General features: G+C 50.9%; 1 protein-coding gene across 4 annotated transcripts; it reads right to left on the bottom strand.

The window, feature by feature from the left end:
• Positions 1–397: 397 nt before the first annotated feature.
• HNRNPM (heterogeneous nuclear ribonucleoprotein M) lies at positions 398–19,203 on the bottom strand. Of its 4 annotated transcripts, none has more exons than XM_042024390.1 (16): positions 19,065–19,203; positions 16,820–16,989; positions 10,790–10,842; positions 10,026–10,033; positions 9,850–9,943; positions 8,937–9,131; positions 8,474–8,627; positions 7,508–7,557; positions 7,148–7,208; positions 5,068–5,169; positions 4,468–4,512; positions 3,952–4,026; positions 3,516–3,614; positions 1,666–2,447; positions 1,297–1,348; positions 398–812 (listed from the first exon to the last, which is right to left on the bottom strand). In XM_042024390.1, exons 1-16 carry the CDS (start codon positions 19,196–19,198, stop codon positions 649–651), a joined length of 2,238 nt encoding a protein of 745 aa, XP_041880324.1. In that variant the 5' UTR covers positions 19,199–19,203; the 3' UTR covers positions 398–648. The 4 variants fall into 4 exon arrangements, with proteins under 4 accessions (XP_041880324.1, XP_041880325.1, XP_041880326.1 ...); XM_042024391.1 differs by having other exon boundaries at positions 5,068–5,166; XM_042024392.1 differs by lacking the exon at positions 5,068–5,169 and having other exon boundaries at positions 19,065–19,201.
• Between the last annotated feature and the right edge of the window lie 321 nt (positions 19,204–19,524).

Below are 19,524 nucleotides of genomic sequence, written 5' to 3'. Positions count from 1 at the left end.
CCGGCCCCTCCCTGCATCCAGTTGGAAGAGGGGAAAGCTCCCCCCTCTCAGCAGCAGCAGGTGTTCGCCCCTTGCCTGCCTGGCCCAGCCGCCCCCACAGGAGAGAAAACAGACGGGTTTAACCCCATTTTCAGCTCCGGCCTTCCCAGTGGCACTGACACAACCCAGGGGAGAGTTTCTCTGGTTTTTTTAATCCAGCGTTGGCACCAGAGAACAACCTTGAGCTGGGAGTGCCCGTGGAATAGGTGGGATCCAGGAGAGGGAAGATCCTGCAGCCTGGAGACATCTTAAAGAGAGATTCTGTCAGACAGCAGGAGGAACATTGGGGGTTCTGACACTTCACAGGGTACAAACTGGAGCTGGCAGGGAGTTTAAGCAGAGTAAAGGATGCGGTGACTGAAATCTTGAACTTGCATTTATTATCAAAGTCAGACTGTTTACATCTGTCAGGTCAACGAGATGCCACAACTACAAAAAAAGATTGTGCACATGGCAGTTCCAATGCAAAAAACCAGTAAAATGGGTCTCCCTCGGTTAAAAAAAGGACTTAAAATTACTCCAGAAAGCAACCAGGTTGGGCTGAACAGCTTCACATCCAGTCAAAGTAAGATGGTTAACAAGAGCAAACACGGATGGGCTCCCCGGGCCCTACGCGTTGCGGTCGATCCGCACGTCGATCTCGCGGCCCCGCAGCTGGATGCCGTTCATCATGCGGCACGCGCGCTCCGCCACCTCGGGGGACTCGAACCTCACCACCCCGCAGCCCTTGGACTTGCCGTTCTCCATCTTGATGTCAGCGTAGAGCACGTGCCCTGGGACAGGACACAGCGTGAGCGCACGGCTCCGGCCGCTCCCCGGCCCCGGCTGTGACAGCCAGAGCTCAGCGTGAGCGCTGAGCTGTTTGTGAGGAGTGACTGGGGACAGGAGGTGGATTTATCCCAGCTCCAGCAGCAGCACAGCGTGAGCCCTGTCTGGAATGGCAGCGCAGGCTCCAGGTCACAGCTGAGGCTGGGCTTGGCTCCCATGCAATCATGGAATTGTCTTGGCTAGGAGGGACCTTAAAGAGCATCCAGTTCCACCCACGGACACCTCCCACTATCCCAGGCTGCTCCAGCCTGGCCTTGGGCACTGCCAGGGATCCAAGGGGCAGCCACAGCTGCTCTGGGCACCCTGTGCCAGGGCCTTGCCACCCTCCCAGGGAGGAATTCCTTCCCAATATCCCGTCCATCCCTGCCCTCTGGATTATTATCTGGCCATTATTCATATTCATTCCTCAGAGTGAGGAAAACAACTCACCACATTCATTGAATTTATCTTTCAGCATTTTCCATGTAAAATCAAAAGGCAGCTGCGGGAAGAGAGGAACAAACCATTACTGAGGCTCTGCAGGCACTCCCAGCTCCCCAAAAATGGAACCCATCCCAGGACAGCCACTGCCAGGAAACCATGGAATCACGGTCAGCCAGGAGCTCTTCTCCTGGTAAGGAAATGGCTCCAACTGCCCCAAAAACTTGGCAGCACCCAGTATGAGACATTTTGAGTGGAAACTGAGCATGGATGAGATCAATCCCAACGACTGCCATGGGTGGGAATGGAGGGGTGGGAAAGGGCAGGAGTGGGAACAAGAGGGAAGAATGAACAGGAGGAGGAAAAAGGGGTACTCACATTTCTCACAAATATCTGACAGGCTTTCCGGGCCACCCCGGCTGCAGGGCCTCCGGCTCCTCCCAGGGACCCTGCAAAATTCCCTGCAAAGTTGCCCCGCTCCATGTCCATAGGCCTCTCGAAGTTGCTGCCCATGGCCAGCCCCATGCGCTCGATCCCTGCCCCCATGCCCTGCCCCATGGGCGGCCCCATCCTCTCCATGTTGGCGGCCCCGATGCGCTCCAGGCCCATCCTGTCCATGGGCGCGGCGCCCATCCTCTCTATCCCGAGCCTGTCCATGGGCGGGGCCCCGATGCGCTCCAGCCCCGCGGGCATCCTCTCTATCACCTGGCCCATGCCCGCGCCCATCCCGGCGGGCACCATGCGCTCGATGCCGATGCCCATCCTATCCATGCCCGCCCCCATGCGCTCCACGCCGGAGCCCATCCTGTCCATGGCGGTGCCCACGCGGTCGATGGCGGCGCCCATGCGCTCGATGCCGAAGCCGATGCCGGAGCCCATGCGCTCGATGCCGGAGCCCATGCGCTCCATGGCCGGCCCCATGCGCTCCAGGTTGGGGGCCAGGTGGTCGATGCCCAGCGGGGCCATGCGCTCCATGCCCGAGCCCATCCGCTCCACGTTGGAGCCCATGCGGTCCAGCACCAGCCCCATCCTGTCTATCTCCGAGCCCACCCTCTCCATCCCGTGCCCCATCCCCGCGGGGATCCGCTCGATTCCCGAGCCCATGCGATCGATGCCAGGGGCCATCCTCTCGATGCCGGGAATGCTGGCGTTTCCACCACCTGGAACACAGCACAGACAGGATCAGCAGCTGGGCCGGGACACAGAACCCTGAACAGCTGCTCGCTCTCCTGGAATGAATTCCCATCACTCAGAGCCCCCTCAGTGCAGGGACTCCGGGCCTGCAGGATGAGGCAAACTCAGATGCTCAGGTGAGACACCCCCTGCAGAGCTGCCTCCAGCTCTGGGACCCCAAAATAAAGACGTGGAGCTGCTGGAGCCAGTCCAGAGGAGGCTCCAGAGCTGCTCCAGGGCTGGAGCCCCTCTGGAGCCAGGCTGGGAGCGCTGGGGGTGCTCACCTGGAGAGGAGAAGGCTCCAGGGAGAGCTCAGAGCCCCTTGCAGGGCCTAAAGGGGCTCCAGGAGAGCTGGAGAGGGACTGGGGACAGGGGATGGAGGGACAAGGACACAGGGAATGGCTCCCTTGATTCCAAAATGTTGTGATTTCGTCAAAAATTCAATCTGTAAATTGATGGGGGAGCTGTGTCTGCTTGGAGATGTCTGGGTTCAGCTTTGCTCCAGAAATTCTGCTGTTTCATTACTGACATTGTCCAATATTTCCAGGGAACGTGCTTGGAAGGTAAATGTGATACAGGCAGCAGGAGAAGCAGAATTTTGTTTTCACTGACAAAAATTAACAACTTCCCAGCAGCATTTAAAAACCAGAGAGCAAAGCTGAAATCTAAAACTCCTTGCTTTTCACAGTTTTCCAAGATTTTTTTTCCCAGAAGTGTTTTAATGCACAATATTGCTCATCTATTTCAAGATTCTATCCCTCAGAACTATTATTATGCTCTAATATACTAAATAGATCAATATATAGCATCATGATGTAAGACATAGCAAATTAAGTGCATTAGACTGTTAAAAATTTCCTGTTCCTTCTGAAATCCCCCTCCCAGCCCCATTATTGCTGTATCTTTCTGCACTCCCTGAATATTTAACTTTGACCAAATTCCTACAGCAAATCTAAAACAGAATCTGGTTTTTTATCTGTATCACCCCCATGACTGTTGTGAGCAGTTCAGGGATAAAAAGCAGGCAGGAAATGGATTTGATTTACTGCACTCACCTATTCCCCTCTCCAAGGTCTCTCCAAAACTCCGGGACATTCCCATCTCATTTCTTCCAAACTCCCTCTCAAATCCCCCTCCCATGGCCCGATCCATCTCTGCAAAGAGGAAGGTGGAGAAGTTTTCAGGGGGGTTAAATGACCCCAGAGAGAACATTTTACCACAGGAATTGTTTTGAAGAGTCACAGCACAAGAAGGTTTCAGTGATTTTCTCCTGATCACTTTGTCGTGGCTTCGGGAGCCCAAAACCCCAAGGAAGAAGAGGATTTATCCCAAACACATGTGAGGCTCTGGGGATCAGAGCCAGAATCTTTCTAAATAAACCCTTCAAGGTAGCATCAATAAATCACTTGGTTTGTGCAGCTCAGAGGCCATGAGGGACTTGGGGATCCCTCCCAGGGAACCCAGCAGGATTTACAGGAAGCCAGTGCCTACCACTCATCCTGCCCATGTTCATCCCAGCTGGGAAGCGACCAATGTTTTCCATGCCACCGAAGGGACCTTCCATTCCTGAAAAACAGATTTTCCAGAGATTCTTTAGCAGTGCATTTCAGCTCCACGCTGCACACACAGCAGCTGCTGCCACACAACATCCCCACAGGCACAGGACACCCCCCTAGCACCAGTTCCCAAAAAGGAGTCAGGATTTGGGCACAGCATTACAAAATCAGGGGGTCAGAGTGGCTTGGGTTGGGACAGTGAGGATCCAGTTCCGACCTCCAGCGATGGCACCCTCCGGATCTCCTGAACTAAGGAAGCACAGGCCATGTTTTATGGGATGCATCCCTCCTCCCCACACACCTGCAGCAGTCTGAATACCCAAAAAGGACCGAATTCTTGCTCAATTGGTGATGACCTCCCAGCACACAAAGTCCTGCCATGCACACACACCTCCGTCTACAGGAGTTTCCCAAAGGCCAAGCTATGAACGGATCAAAAACCACAGCTTACCTCCCATTTTATTCATTCCAAAGCCCATGCCTTCCATTCCCATTCCTCAAAATAAAAGAGAAAGCTTTATATAGCACACATCACCCAATCAATTTCAGCCAAAGGCTGCAGAAATCAAACCACACAACACATCCATGGCTTACATGGGATAACTCTGAGGAGATTCCAACATTCCTGCTCAGAAAATCAAGCAGCAAAGGGGAAAAACCCACTGGCATTTCGACATGGAAAGCTGAGTGTGTGCTACTTTTTAGGTGGCTCTTTGAAACTTGTGCTACTTCAACAGATCCTCACCAAAGATTTGCAAGCCCACTACAAGTGTTAAAAGTGAGAGATGGTTTGGAGTTTCATGGATCTTTGCAGTGTCTGCTGCTCATGCTCAAGAGTCAGAAAATGAGAGCTGTGTCTTGACCACAGTGAAAAAAAAAAATGGAGCAGTTGGTTAAATTCAAGTTTCCATTATCAAGCTGAACAAAAAACTCATTTGGCTTTAACATTCCTAAGAAACTTCCAACTTTTTGGGGAGGCAAAACAAAGCTATCTACCTTCTACACAGCTTAAAGCTCTCATGAAACAAAAGCATAGGAGTAATCTTCTTACCTCCAGGTCCCATGTTGCCCATTCCCATGCCTTTGTTTAAATGATTTGCATCAATAGGTTGACCTCCAGGTCCTAATCCCATGCCAATACCACCAAGACCATCTGAAGAAAATATTCAGATATCAAAAAAGCCTTCTTTCCATAGTTTGACAAAACAGCAAGTTTTATTTCTTAAGTAATTGACTTTCATTCTCCAAAAAAAGCTTGCTGTGTCCCCCCTTTGGGGTGTGTACTGAAAGCAGGGAAGTGTGGAGTAAATCAAGAGTAGATGTGTCTTGAAATAGTTTTTAGCCTATCTCCAATTATTCGTTTTCATAGTTAAATTTCCATCTTACTGCTGAGAAAACTTGGTTTGGAGCTGACTCCTGAAAAATAACTGGCTAGAACACTGCTTCATTTGGGCAAACTCCTCAGCTGAGGAGGATGGAGTGGGCAATTTGGGAGAAAGATCCTCTAAAGCTTTGCACAGTTACCACCCTGGATTGCCAATGGCTCATTTCCCCCTCTGCCAGGGCTGTCCCCTCGCAGGGAAGAACTGAAGCCCCAGGCACAGCCTACGGATAAATGACAGCCACCTATGGAATTGCGAGCACACAGCCAGCCTCTCTCTGAGCAAACAAGACACGGCATTCCCAGGCATGGATTTGAACCTTCCTGAAGGATTCCCCAGCCCAAAGAAAGAAGAAAAAGCCCTTTTTTTTTCCTGAAGCAGGAAGAAAGTTCTCTGCTTGGCACAAACACCAGTTTATGGCATCCTCTGCCTGGCAGGATTCCCTCGTTTCCAGCTCAGCACTGAACACAGGAGTGTTGAATCTTGTTTTAAAACAGCACAAGGTTCCCCCTTCCCCGCCCCAGTAAAGGCCAAAATCCAGGCTTCCAGAGGGATTTAGGGAGTTTTACACCAAGGTAATGGAATTGGAACCCAGTGACTTTGTCCTGAAGAAGAGGAACATCCTTACAGTGATATTGCTGTGGAGGAAGGCCTTGACAGACACTGAAAGCTGAACTAGGGAGGGACTAATTAATGATCATTAATAACGGGCAATTTAGCAGCACACAACAGGTCTGGTTCCCAGGAAGAAAACAGAATTCAGAGAAGCCCAGACTGGTTTGGGTTAGAAGGGACCTTAAAGCTCATCCACTTTCAGCCCCTGCCCTGGGCAGGGACCCCTTCCACAGCCCAGGACAATTAAAATTCCATCAACAGCCCCAATTTTGCTGCATTTGAACAAATTCAGCCTCCAGCTCTTCCAGCCCCAACTCTTCTCTTCAGTATTTCCAGTGCCTGATCCCAGCATGGCCAAGGTTGGGAGGGGCCTTTGGAGGGCATCAGCTCAGCCCAGGCTGCTGAGCCCAGCTCACATCCACAGCTCTGGAGTATTCCCAGGGATGGGGACTCCACAGGATCTCTGAGCAACCCAGTCACCCTCCCAGAACGTTTCCTTACATCCACGTGGGGTCTGTGGATTTCCACTGCTGGTTTAGACGTGACCTTTTAATTCAGTCAAATTCCAAGTTGGAAGGGGCAGCGTGGGGCAGCCAATTATTCTGAATTTCCAGTCTCCTGGGTTTTGGTTGGTGCTTTCTGCCTCCTGCACCTCCAAGAAGAGCCTGGTTCCCTCTTCTTTCCGTATTTAATACATTCATAAGATCCCCTTTGGAAATCTGAAGACCTGGAAGACTCCCAGGTCCTGAATTCAACCCTTTCAATTGAAGGGAAAACATTCTACTCCCAGAGCACCATCCCATAAAAGGAGGTGCTGACTGATTCATTGTGTTTCCATTAAATCCCACTACTAATGGAAGGCACTGGGATCTTGGAATTGCAATGGAGAGCTCTGGAAGCCTTGAGAAGGTGAATGTTTTAAGACAAGCTTCTGGCCATGAGCTGAAAGAAGTATCCAAAAAATCACTGAGCAGCTCTTCTTCACTATTCCCCCTTCTGAAATTATTCTGGAATTTGGATCCCAGTTTTCCAGTTTGAACCAGAGTTTTACTGGGGCTGGGACTGGTTCCCAGGTGCTGAACAGCCAAATAAAAAGCAGAAGATGTTGAATTGAATCATGCAGGGGACACTTACGAGGGAGCTGTTGGGGTCGCTCTGGAGGGAAGAAATCTCCTTTGGGAAAGGCTCGTTCATCCTAAAAGGAATTCAATGTGATAAAGTTGGCAAGAGAAGTAGGAAATTATTTCCTGATTCTTAACATTTTGAATTAAAATACAGAAATTTCAAGCTAAAGCAGTCTTGAGTATAGTTTTGACTTGTCTTTTAGCAAAATAATCAGAATTAACCTTCCCCGATGGCATCAGTTCAGTAGGAATCGGGCAAATCACACATTTCCCCCTCTGTATTTTGATCCGCCCTTGAAACCACAAATCCCCCCCAAACCAGGAGTGCAGCTCCTGGGTCAGGACGCAGTGGGAATGGGGATGTCCTCACCATTTTGACGTGCATGGGTCTGTCAAAGAGCAGCTGCCCATTGAACATCGCTGGGGGCCGTTAAGGACCGTTGTGCAAGCACCGAGAGCTCTCACGGGGAGCACCACAACCCCTCAGAAAATCCCATCTCCTCACTTATCACTCACAGATGATCCCAAATCCTTCTGCCTTCTCCAAAACTAAAAAGCCTTGAAATCCAAATATATTGAGCATGCAAAGAAAGGCTTTTTGAAATTAAAAAATGATAAAAACACACTGCTGGGTAAGATTAAGTTCACTAAGAGATTATCCAAAACGTGACTCCAAACCAGGCCAAGTGTTTAAATGTCTCCTCAGTCACTTTTTCCACTGAAAAGGAGAGAACAGGGAGGAGTTCCACAGCAACACCCACATTTTGAAGCGTGCCATGCCAGGAAATCCTTTGTCCAAGTCTGGCTCCTACAAGGTTTAGGGGTGCAATGCAGAAGGAAACTAACACTCAAACAGAAATTTTGGGAAGGGAAAGGGGGAATATTTCACTCCTTTCTGTAACATAACCAGGAGCTGAGAGAGTAATATCTGGAATTCTATTGCTGTTTGGTTTCTAGGTAGCAAACCATTGCTTGGCCAGCAGAAGGACACAGGAACAGAGGAAAACACCAGGCCCAAGATTTGTTCCTTTCCAGACAAATCTTTTCACAGAACTGCATTTTAGTACTAATTATAACCTAGAGACAGAAACTTATTTGGGATAGAAGTACATTTATCCATGTGGGAATTTCCTTTGCTGAAGATCCTGAGCAAACTGCACCAATTCTTTCAAGATGGAATTTTGTCTCTGTTTCACTTTTCCTTCCATTTTCCATCCACTACAACTTGACCTTCCCTGACAAGGCAATATCCTCCCTTGGAATACAATTTCCATTCTCCCTCTGCTGCGATTCCCGAGTTCCTTGCCCCATTCCCAGTCCTGCTGCCCAAGGATACAGATGGCCTGCACGGCCTCGATGGCCTGCTCAAAGGTGACGGTGCCGATCCCGCGGCTTTTGCCGTCCTTGTCCTCCAGGATGTCGGCCCGAACCACCACTCCAGCCATGCTGAACACCTCCTTCAGCTTCTTCCAGCCCACCTTGTAGTCCAGCTGGAAAAGAGGGGATCATTGGAAATGCAAGAGAGAAAACAGCTTCAGTGGGCTTGTGTCCTTACCTGGTATTGGCATTAACAGTTGGCAGAGAGATGAGATAAAACTTAATCAAAGTACAGAGGTTTGTTCAAAAATCCCAATTAACAGACACTGTGGTACAACTTAATTGAGAACCTCCTTAGCACAGAGAATCAACAGGACACAGATGAACTTTTCCTGGCACTTCCAAGGCTTTTCCTCCCTCCGATTTGCCCCAGCTGAGAGGTTCACACTGCTGTGTTTTGCAGGGGGTGTCCCAGCACTCACATTGGCCACGAAGACGGTGCTGCCGAGCCTGCCGGCCTGCAGGGCGTGGATGATCTCGTTGGGGATGTTGGGGTTGTTCAGGATGCTGGGGGGGATGTTGATCATGCCGGGGCCGCCGGGGCCGGGCCCGATGCCCATCCCTCCTGCTGCCATCACCTTCTGCATGGCCCTCCTGGCGTGCTCTCCATCGGGGTCCTGGGGGACACACACACACACTCAGATCCCCCATGCAGCACCGTCAGTGCCATGGCTCAAACAGGCACAGAAAGGGGGGTTCCCTTTATCCCAGGCTACCTGCTCCCCAAGGATTCCCAGCCGACTGCTTCCCTCGCATTGTCAGCCAATTTATTTTATTTTAGCCAACACCCTTTATCAAGTCATTCCTCCTCAGGCATCTCCCTGGTTCCCAACGTGTTTATCCATCATTAATGCCAACAATAAGCCTCTGTTGCACCTGTTCCAAACCCTGATAAACCCCCAGTGACTCTGGAGAGTGTTTGGAATTGACTCCCAGGACAGGCTGTCAATAGCAAAGCCACTAAACTGGAAATATATCTTTGAGGTATTCCAGGAAAGAGCTGATTCTATGGAATTGCTGGTGGAATCCATTCATTCTGATGCAGAATTCAAAGGGAAGTTTGTCAAGAACAAACACTGACGGAGATTTCTGTGTCAAATCATTAACAAAACTGCAATTAAAGCCAAACTCCGGCTTTGTCCTCAGATCAAGTTTAGTCTTGATAAGCACAAGTTCAGCACTGGCTAAGATGTTTAGAAAGAAGTTGACTGGGTTTTTTTTATCTTATTTAAGTCCTGCTTTCTGTCCGTTATCCCCTGAGTCAGCCCTAAATCTTTAACAAGAACTCCCCCTTCCCACTCCAGCCCCTGCCAGAACACCAGCTGCACTCCTTACTTCTTTCACTTTCAGGGGTCTCCCACCAAGACTGTGCTTGTTCAAAACCTCGGCAGCCTTTTTCATGCTCTCTTCCATCTTGAACTCAACCACCCTGTGGGGACACAACACAGCTCAGGATGTTTTGTTTTAAGAAGTCTCCTTGGATTTCAGGTATAAATTGAGAAGGAACTTACGCGCATCCCTGGCGAGGTGATTTCCCAGGACAGTCACAGGGAGGAGGGAAGAGAGAAGAAATCAAGTCAGTAAAAGCCCAAATCACACACAAATATTTTATTATTAAAGCCAAATCACATTAGTTAAGCCCTACCAGAGAAAATAAATGTAACCTTACACAGGCAAGCCTCCAATACTGGAATTCCATAATTTCTCATGCCTGAACAGGATTAACCTGGGGTCTCTGAGGTTGTAACAAACACTAAATCCCGACTCTCCAAGAAATACCACACGCTTCCTGTGACCTGCTCTTCCCTGGCATACAGCAAAACCCTCCACACTCTCACCCTAAATCCATATCCTTCAGGACACTTAAATGTGCTCCTACTGTATTCCCTGCTCCTGGACTAAAGGCCCATGAAGGCACTGAACGTTTACATTTAGGAATTTATCTCGCTCTACTGGCCCAGGAAGTGGAGTTTGCAGCACCTGCTGTTGCACCCTGGCCCTTCCAAACTCAGCCAACCACTCGAGTGACTTTTCCAAAGCACAGGAATATTCCAGAGCCCTGTCCTGCCTGCTGGGCTCCGGGGTCACACAGCCAACGCCAACGGCACGCAGGGAACAGCTCCTGACTGCAGAGCCCCACCCCACCTCCTCCCGTCCCACAGCACTCCTGACCTAGAGCCACTGCACATCCACACTCTGAGCCTCCCTGGCCTCCTGTCCAGCACACAGAAACATTTCAGGTAGAAAATCCACAAAGAAACTCTCAAACACTTACCCTTGACTTTCCTTCAGCGTCCATTAAGAGCTCCACGTATGTTACCTCACCAACTACAAATCAGATTCCAGACGACACAGATACCAAGGGAGAAAAGCCAAGAAAACAATGGGAATTTAGAACAATCAACAACCGTGTATGGAGCCTCTGCCTTATAAGAAAGCCCAGAAACACTCCATGTTCTCTAGACCACAAAACGGGACAATTACAGGTATGCAGTAAAGGCTTCAAGCACTTCAGTATGTTCTTGGTTTTCCTCCACCTCAAAAGCCAGAGATTTCCGCAGCTCCCTGGATCTTTAGTGCCCACTCGTTACCTGAGGCAATCCAAACCCATGGGAAAGGCTGCAGGAACAAGTTTCCCCCGCTTTCCACAGGATGCCATCCTGGTTCCATAGCCCAGAATTTCAAGTGGTTTTTTTTTCTCAGGATTTAAAGACAAAACTGTCCAAAAAGGGAGTCACACTGAACCAACAGATCAAGACATTACTGCCTGATTTATTTCAGCCGGTTTTTGTTAAGCCACAGTAAACTCCATTTTAGCATTAAAATCTGCCATATTTGCTCTCAAGACAAAACTGTCAATAGCAAAAGGCAAAAGTCCATGGAAAACTACACCTGCCCCTTTCCCCACAAGATTGGGATTGCCTCTCTAGGACCAAATAACCCTGGCAGGGACCTCCAGAATCCAACTACCCAAATGGCTGCTGCCTTTGAAGGGACTGGCATACAGAAGAACGGAATAAACGTTCTTTTTTTCAAACTTTTTCTTTCTGGTTTTAAAAGTCCTGGGGTTTAAATTTAAACCAGGAGGACTCCAAGTTGCATTATCTGGACAGTGGAATGTTTTATTTGTGGGAAACCACAAGCCAGTTGAGTACTAATAGTTTCACTGGAGCAAGGAACTGGGCTTTCACAAGACTCTGCTGGGGACAGAGGGAGGTGTTCAGCCTGACCTCCCCCACGCCCAGCAATTTACAGACACTGGATATCACTGTGGAAAACTGACAGCCTGGAAGGTCTCTCTTGAAGCTGGAAAAAAAGAGGAATGCTTAATGAGATCATTGATTTTTAATCTCCACTTCTTATTTCAAACAATAATTTAGCGGTAAGAGCATTCCAGCCAGAGAACAGGATAAACAGCTCTGATCCACTCCTGGTTTTGGGAGGACAATGTTTGAGGCTGGAAAAGGCTGACAAGTCCCTTTGAAAGGGACTCCACTGGAGTGTCCATTATTATCCACAGCTCCACCAGCTCAGTCCATGCTGGTATCAAGCCTAACAGAAGGAATTCCAGTCTCTAATCGATCTGAGCTCACGCAGCACACGTGGGATTGTTCCCAAGGAGTCCTGGGGGGTTCAGCATTCCCACGAGGTTCTGACGCCATCCAGCTCAACAGCAGCAGCCAGAGTCCAACCACACTTGGGGCAGGGATGCAAACGGGTTCACCAATTCTTCCCAGGTGACCTCCAATCCAAAACCTCTCCGAGCCACAGCCTCCAGGTCTGGCACTCCCTGAACCCTGCAGAGCGCCTGCAGCGAGGGCTCTTCTCTCCCAGCCACTCCTCGGCTTCACCTACAGCTCCTCCTGCAGATCCACACCAACAGCTTCCAAAGGAGTCTGCCAAGCTTGAGGATATCCAATACAAGTAAACATTTGCTCTTGTAACCGATCCCTGACTGAACCACAAGATCTCCAGGAACCTCTTGGAAAGTTCAGTCTGTGCCAGTTTTGCTCAGATCTTCCCGTTCGAGCCTTACAGACACATTAAAATCCAAATATCCACCTGAAGTGGTGGCTTTCCTTCAGAGGACACCTGAACTCCCGGAAGAGCCCAATTTCAGAACAGCAGGAGGGGGGAATGACACAGTGCAACAGCTCAGCAGCCAAGACAAAGCCCAGAGTACAGAACCACTGCCATGAAAATGCATTATTTTCACCTTAAAACGTGTGAGAGGAGCCAACCCAACCCCTCTGCCAGGAGAACAGTGTCTGGGGCTGGGAAAGGAAACCGTTTTTAAGAAGCTAGGCTGGGTCACATTTTATTTGGAGTTTTGGTTTTTTTCTTCTAGATCCCAAACCACAGGATTCCATGGAAAAGTACCAGGAGCAGATATCCATGTGTTAGGCCAGGATGAATGCCCAGTGACCCAGGCAGGATTCCCTCCTGTCAGAGAACAGCTGGATTCTGTCAGGGAACATCCCATATCCACAAGTGGACAAATTTCATCCAAGCACAAAAACCTTTACTTCAGGAGCCTCCCAAGGGAGGAAACTTCCAGAAAACACCAGCTCCAAGTCACTGCAAGTTTAATTGAGGAACACGTTCCCCATGGTGTCTTTAAGATTTAACACAGAGGAGACAGATTTATGAATTTATTTAAACCTCAGAACTGAAAGTTCAGAAACTCAGCTGAACTGAGCAGAATTTACTGCAATAACCAGACATCCAAACTCAAGAACTCTTCAGTGTTATTTATCACAGTCATTATTTTTTCTCCCTTTTAAACTTGGTATCAGTTCCCGAAGTTTATCAGCACAGAAAATGCCAATGTTCAAGCTGGGCTGCTCCAGCAAAATTCCAATATTCTGCAGGGTCTGTCCAGGAAGCTCAGACCAGGGTCCACAGGGCGACCTGAGGCGCTGCAGACACATCTGGGAACTCCCCAGAACAAGCTCAGACAGAAATGTCAGCTTTAGGTTGGGCAATTTGATGTCAACAGTTTGTGACAAACCAAAGAGGTGTGAAAGGTGCAGAGAGGGAAGTGGGAGCAAGCACAGAACTGGGACAGGGAAATGCTTTGTAGCAGTTATTCCTTGGCCTCCAGGGCCAAAAGTAAATACTAAACAGGGAAGGAAAACCCAAAACTGGCTGGATGTCTCCTCGTCTTCTGAGAACAAGTCATCAAAAGGATCAAAATGCTTCACACTCCCAATGTGAGGCAAAGCAGAGCTGGCCACAGCTCCTCCCTCATTTTAGGTTAAACCTTGGGACAGGCAACCCCTAAGAAGTGACAGGGGGCTGAGGAGAGAACAGAAGCACATTTTGCACATGTAAAGCTTTGGCTGAAACAGAAGAAGGAAAATCTTCCCAAAGCAGAGACAGGAATCAGCAATTCTGTTACAGATGGGGACGGGAAACTTCCCTTTTGCAAGAGGACACCCAGACAAAGGGGTGATTTTGGCTCTTGAAGAGCTCAGGCAGCAAAGAGAGTGAAAAGCTCCCTGCAGCCAGGGAAGGGCTGAGACTCCTTGGAAAGATGGTGGAAGCCCAAGGGAAACAGAGCAACTCATCAGAGACTTCATCAAATGGAAGGGGTGGAACAGTACATTCCTTCCTCATCCCTCCCTCCGTGACTCCCCAGAACTCCACACCGTGGCAAAATCCTGGGCACTCTCCAGTGCCAGTGTCACCAGTCCTGGGGTAACAGCTACTGGAGTAAGCCCAGTGCTCACGAGTACTGGCACTGGGACACCAGCAAGAGCCACAAGTTCCATCTTCAGGAGGCCACAAAGCTTCCAGGAACTCCAGGAGATTCAGCAGGAAGGCAGCACGTGGAGTTGAGCAGCTGCTCTTCTGCACAGGGATTCAGGCTGGGAAAGCTTTGCTGCTGCTTTTCCACAGCCCTGGGCTGTGATGGAGAAGGGAATGTGGGCACAGTCCAGCCAGCACAACCTGTGCTGGGGTGTCCTGTCCGTGCAGAGAGGGGACACGAGCCTGTCCTTGTCTGCAACTGCTCCTGGTCATGGTGATGGCCGTGGAACCACACTAATTATGGTTATTAATGTCCCCACCCACACAATGTGACAATTACTGCCTCGTTTCACAGCTCATCCCTCTCCTTGGAGTCTACGCCTTTTGCTACTTTGGGCAGGGAGAAGGTTCAACATACAAAATCCTGTATTTCCTAAAGGAACCAACACCTGGAATTCAGATCCCAGTTTTTTGATGCCACGGCATCACCTCCCTTCCACCAGCTGCCGTGAACATTCCAACGTTTCTCCCCATGTGTGGGGGACAGATCAGGACAGGTATCCAGCACTCAGTTACTTTCATGGAAAACTGCTGCCTGTGGAAGCCCTTCCCAAATTCCCGTCAGCGCTGCTGCTCAGTCAGTTTGGTAACACTTTGTGTCTGCCAGCCAAAACGAGGGAGTTCCAAACAAGAACATCTCTTCATTCCATTACCAACATTGCCACTGCATACCTGTAATTGAGTTTCTCCAACCACTCCACTGGGATGCCCGAGCCACGGCGTTGGGAGAGAGAGAGAGGTGGCACCTGGAGCAGCCTGGCCACTCGCAGGCTGCAGGAACACCAGCAGCTCCTACCCCAGCACCTCCTGCACACACGGCACCTCCCCGAGCTCCCTGCTGCTACCGCCCCGGCTGCACGGGGCCCGGCCCTGCAGCAGCCCTCACACACCCAGGGTTTCCCCTTGGGCACAGAATTCCACCTGCTCCCAAAGCCTGGAACGTTTGGCCTGGCGTTCTTACGCTTCCGAAGCAAGAGCTCCAACGGTTTGGAGTTTTCCACAGGCACGTTCCTGGGGCTTGGAACTGCTCTGCCTTGGGGCAAGGACTGAGCAAGCTCGAGCACAGCACGAGAGCAGCAGTTTGGGAGAAGTCCAACACAACTCCACGTCAAATCCAAACTGTTGGATTCATCAGCAGTGCCAAACCCCGGGAAGGATGATCCCAGTTTTAGCATGACAAGCCCTGCAGCCAGAAGGAAGAGGCTCCAACGTTCCCCTAGGAGCATCTGCTGGAATGAGCAGCTGAACAGCCAGGCAGGAAACAATCTCACCCCGGACTCTGCCATCCACGGGAACTGGAGAGAAACCACAAGACACTGGGAACGGGATTCAACACAGCACGTGGAGTTAAGACATCTCCACATCTGGAGAGCCGGAAAACCAATGGATCTGGGGTAGCCAAGGGGCAGTAAAGGGTCCATCCATAACCAGGGCCTGTTCAAGCAGCCTTTGACACAAAACCATGACACAAAACCACTGCTGCCTCTCAAACAGCCCCTAATTAGGGAAGCTCCCAGTCCTAATGGCCGTGCCACAGACTCGGTTCCCTTTTGCCTCCAAAGACAAACATTTGAAACCCTCTGGAACTTTGTTTTCCCCTTCTTTAGGCCACACCTCAAACACCCGAACTGTCAGTCCTTACCCTGCTCCAGCACGATGACCACTGCCCACTACCATGGCTGATGCTCTGTGTTCAGAGGTGCCCCACAGGAAATGTTGTGTTGCTACTCTGAACTCACTTTTGACATTTTAAGGCTGGAGAAGCCAAGGATTTTCTTGCCACTCCACTGCACTTCCAAGGTGACTTGAAAACTAGGAAGCTGGGCACCAGCCTGAAGAAATGACACTAATTTACACTTGTCACCACCTGAGTACTCAGCTCAATCTCTTCATCTTCCTCTAGAGATGAAGATGTTCAGGTCAGCAAAGGCAGCTTCCATCCACATGGGAATTAAATGGAATTGTGGAAGCGGGAACACCACAAACCTGATTTCCAAAGCCCTGATTCTGCTGCAGCACATGCCAAAGCACCAACCTGACTTTGCAGGCCATCCTTAAATACATTGAACTGCAACCATTGGCAGAATGGCTCTTGAAGCCAGCCCAAAGCCCTCCGAATCTGGGGACACGGTTGGAGATCCACACACCAGAGCAGGACGTAACTACCTGAATGCCCAGAAACATTAAAATGCTTCAGAAAGTTCTGCTGCACTTCAAGGCTAAAATCTGATGAAAGCCTGGGGTTTGATCCCTAAGGAAAACACTCCTAATCCTGGGATGAAGCTCTATCAGCTGCATGCCAAAGGCTTCCACAGGAACCATCCCCTGAAGGCTGCCAGGGACGGAGGTTGTGCAACACCCAGGAAGACTTCGGGAAGAGCTTTTCCAAACTCCTGTGGCCAAGTGCACCCAGAAGTGCAACTGCTGAGCTACAGACAGAGCCAGGCACAGGCTGGAGCACAAGACAGCCTTGGCCACCTGAGCTGCACTTTACCTTTCTCTTTGACCAGGTCCTTCAGCGACTGCCACTTGACGTCGAAGGGGATGTTGGTGATGAAGGCGCGGTACCTCTTGGCGGGGTTGGCGTAGGGCTCGAAGCGGTTCCCTCCCCTCTTCATCCCCTTCTCCTTCTTCTTCTCATTCGGGGTGGGTCGCTCACCTTCACTGCAAGGGAGAGAATCCCACACGTGAACTCCTGGGGATGGAGCAGTGCCACCACCTCCAGATGGGACAAATCCAAACCACGGAATCACTGAATCCCAGAGCAGTTTGGGTGGGACGGGACCTTAAAGCCCCTCCCAACTTGAATGAAAAAATAACAATCGAAGGGAACAAAATGCTTCAGCCCCAGTTTTACGTAATTCCCTTCACTAATCCAATTAATCCCCTTGCTCACTCAGTGCTGGTGGAGAGGGTGCACAAGCACATCTTTAGGAGGAATTCAGAACGCATCAGATAAAAAAGCTGAAGCTTCTCAAATCTCTCTGTACTGAGCTTTTCCCAACTTAGGACCCGTATAGCTCTGCAAATTCCAAGTCAGAAATCCCAGCTCCATCCCTTCAGGACCATTTCAGTCCCTGAACAGACAAAACAGCCTGCAGGGAAAAAGGAAATTAAGAATGTAGAGGCCTCTGAAGGTTTATATTTGAGTGTGTTCCCTGCTTTTATCACCCAGCAGCCAAGGCTTCTCCAGACACACGGATGGGAATTTTCCACTCTTTCTTCCATTAAACTTTTTCAAAGCTTCTTGATTAATGAAGTAATTAAAACTCCAAAATTAGACTTGAAATAGGACAATCCTTTTTACACCTTCATTTTCGTTTGGCTGATGAAATAACACAGAATTTAGTAGTTGTGTTAAAAGCTACACTCAGATTTTAATGGTTATTCCTTAAACTGGACTTCCCCAAAGAAAACGTGGAAGTGAGAGCTCTGCCACGTGGAGCTGGATATTCCAAACAGAACTGCACCTGGACACACAAACAAATTCCCTGGAGACATCTCAAGTGTAACAGGGTTGGGAAAAATAAAATCACAGCAGAGAAATATTTTTATTTATACTTCCAGGAATAAACTGGCTCTGCAAAGAGACAAATTGCTGGTTTCATATTCCCAGGAGTGCTGGGAACATCCTTCCCTAGCCCTGGATTCCCTGTCCCTGGGATCAGGAGTGTCTCTGCCCCTGCCTGGCTAAAGCTGCACAGTCAATGAAATCGTGTCTGTCAATATTTTATTGCCCAAAGCACAGTCTAGCTACACTTTAATGGAAAATAAAAATAGATATGGATCTTTTTCCCGCAAAGTGACAGCTGGAAAACTGAACACGTTTCTGGTCACGGGAAACACAACCCACAAACTCAAATCCAAGCCTGAGTCTGCAGCAGGAATCACAGCACACCAGGTTCAACCTGATTCGTATCACCCCGGCATGAAACTGAGGCAAAAAACGCCCTGAGGAAGAAAAGTCATTTATATTCCATGGGTTTGGTACCAAAACCGGCTTTTCGAAGTGTGGAACTTCCATCGAGCATCAACACGAGGAAGTGAGAAGCAGCTGAGGCTTTTTCTGCTGTTCATCCCCACGTTTACAAAGCCGGAACTGCAGCGCTGCTGATTTTGGTTTAAATTTCTGTAACATTTTACCCACATCAGCCACCGGGCTTGTGCAACCCCTCCCCGGCACCACCTTAAACTCTCACCCTCGAGGTGTGTGCGCTCCTAAATCCGCTCACGGGTGAATCACCCCAGAAACAGAGCACGCTCGGCTTCAAATCGTGCAGCAGGATGAGGTGGGTGCTGAGAGCAGCAGAGTTATTACAACTTACCGACAGTACCGAAAGTAATGAACTTACACATCCCCACGCTGGCACAGCCTGCTCCCCGCGGGGAGGCCTAAACTCCACTGAAACTCAACAGCAGCTTTTCCTGAGGGAATGCGGATGATCCCAGAGCTCCCCGCCCGCCGCACCCCGGGCCCGAGCGCCGGGACCGGGCCCGTCCTCGCTGCGGCCGCGGGAGCCCCGGAGGCGCCTTCGGGGCGGCCCCGCCCGGGATCCCAAGGCGCGCCCGGAGGGAGGAGCGGCCGCAGCGCCAGGAGCGGCCCTGCCCCGGTAACGACCCCGCCGAGCCCCCGCCGGCCCCGGTTCGTCCCGCCGCCCTCAGGCCGAGCCCAGCCGCGGGGAGGCCGCACGCGGCCCTTCCAGCCCCAGCGGCAGCGCGGCCCCTCGCAGCTCCCCTACCTCTTGGGGGGCGGCCCCCCCGCGCCGGCCGCCCCGTTGGGCGCTGGCGGAGCCACCGCCGCTGCCGCCGCGGCCGCCGCCGGGGGCGGCTCCATTTTCCCGGGGGCGCTTTGCGAGGCCGCGGCCGCCGCCATTTCCCAGCGCGTCCTTTGTGTGAGGAGCGCGGGGCACGACGGGACGGCGCGCCGGGCGGGCCGCCAGGGGGCGCCGCGCTGCTCATGCGCGCGAGGGGGAGCGAGGGGCGGGCAGGGTGGCGGGAAAGGGCGCGTTGGGCGCTGCGCGTGCGCGGTGAGGCGGGAACGGCGGGATTGCGCGTGCGCGGTAAAGCGGGAATGGCGGGACTGCGCGTGCGCGGTAAAGCGGGAATGGCGGGACTGCGCGTGCGCGCTGGGCGGCGCCGTGAGGGAGCGGCGGGCGGGGCTGGCGTGTGGGGATCCCGGCCTCCGCACGCCCGGAGCCA

Source organism: Corvus kubaryi, unplaced genomic scaffold (assembly GCF_017639235.1).
Source record: "Corvus kubaryi isolate FWS band 111438036 unplaced genomic scaffold, C.kubaryi_AGA036_p1.0 37262, whole genome shotgun sequence".
Lineage (NCBI taxonomy): Eukaryota > Metazoa > Chordata > Aves > Passeriformes > Corvidae > Corvus > Corvus kubaryi.
The sequence above is the reverse complement of the archived record's forward strand: the minus strand, read 5'-3'. Positions and strand labels throughout refer to the sequence as shown.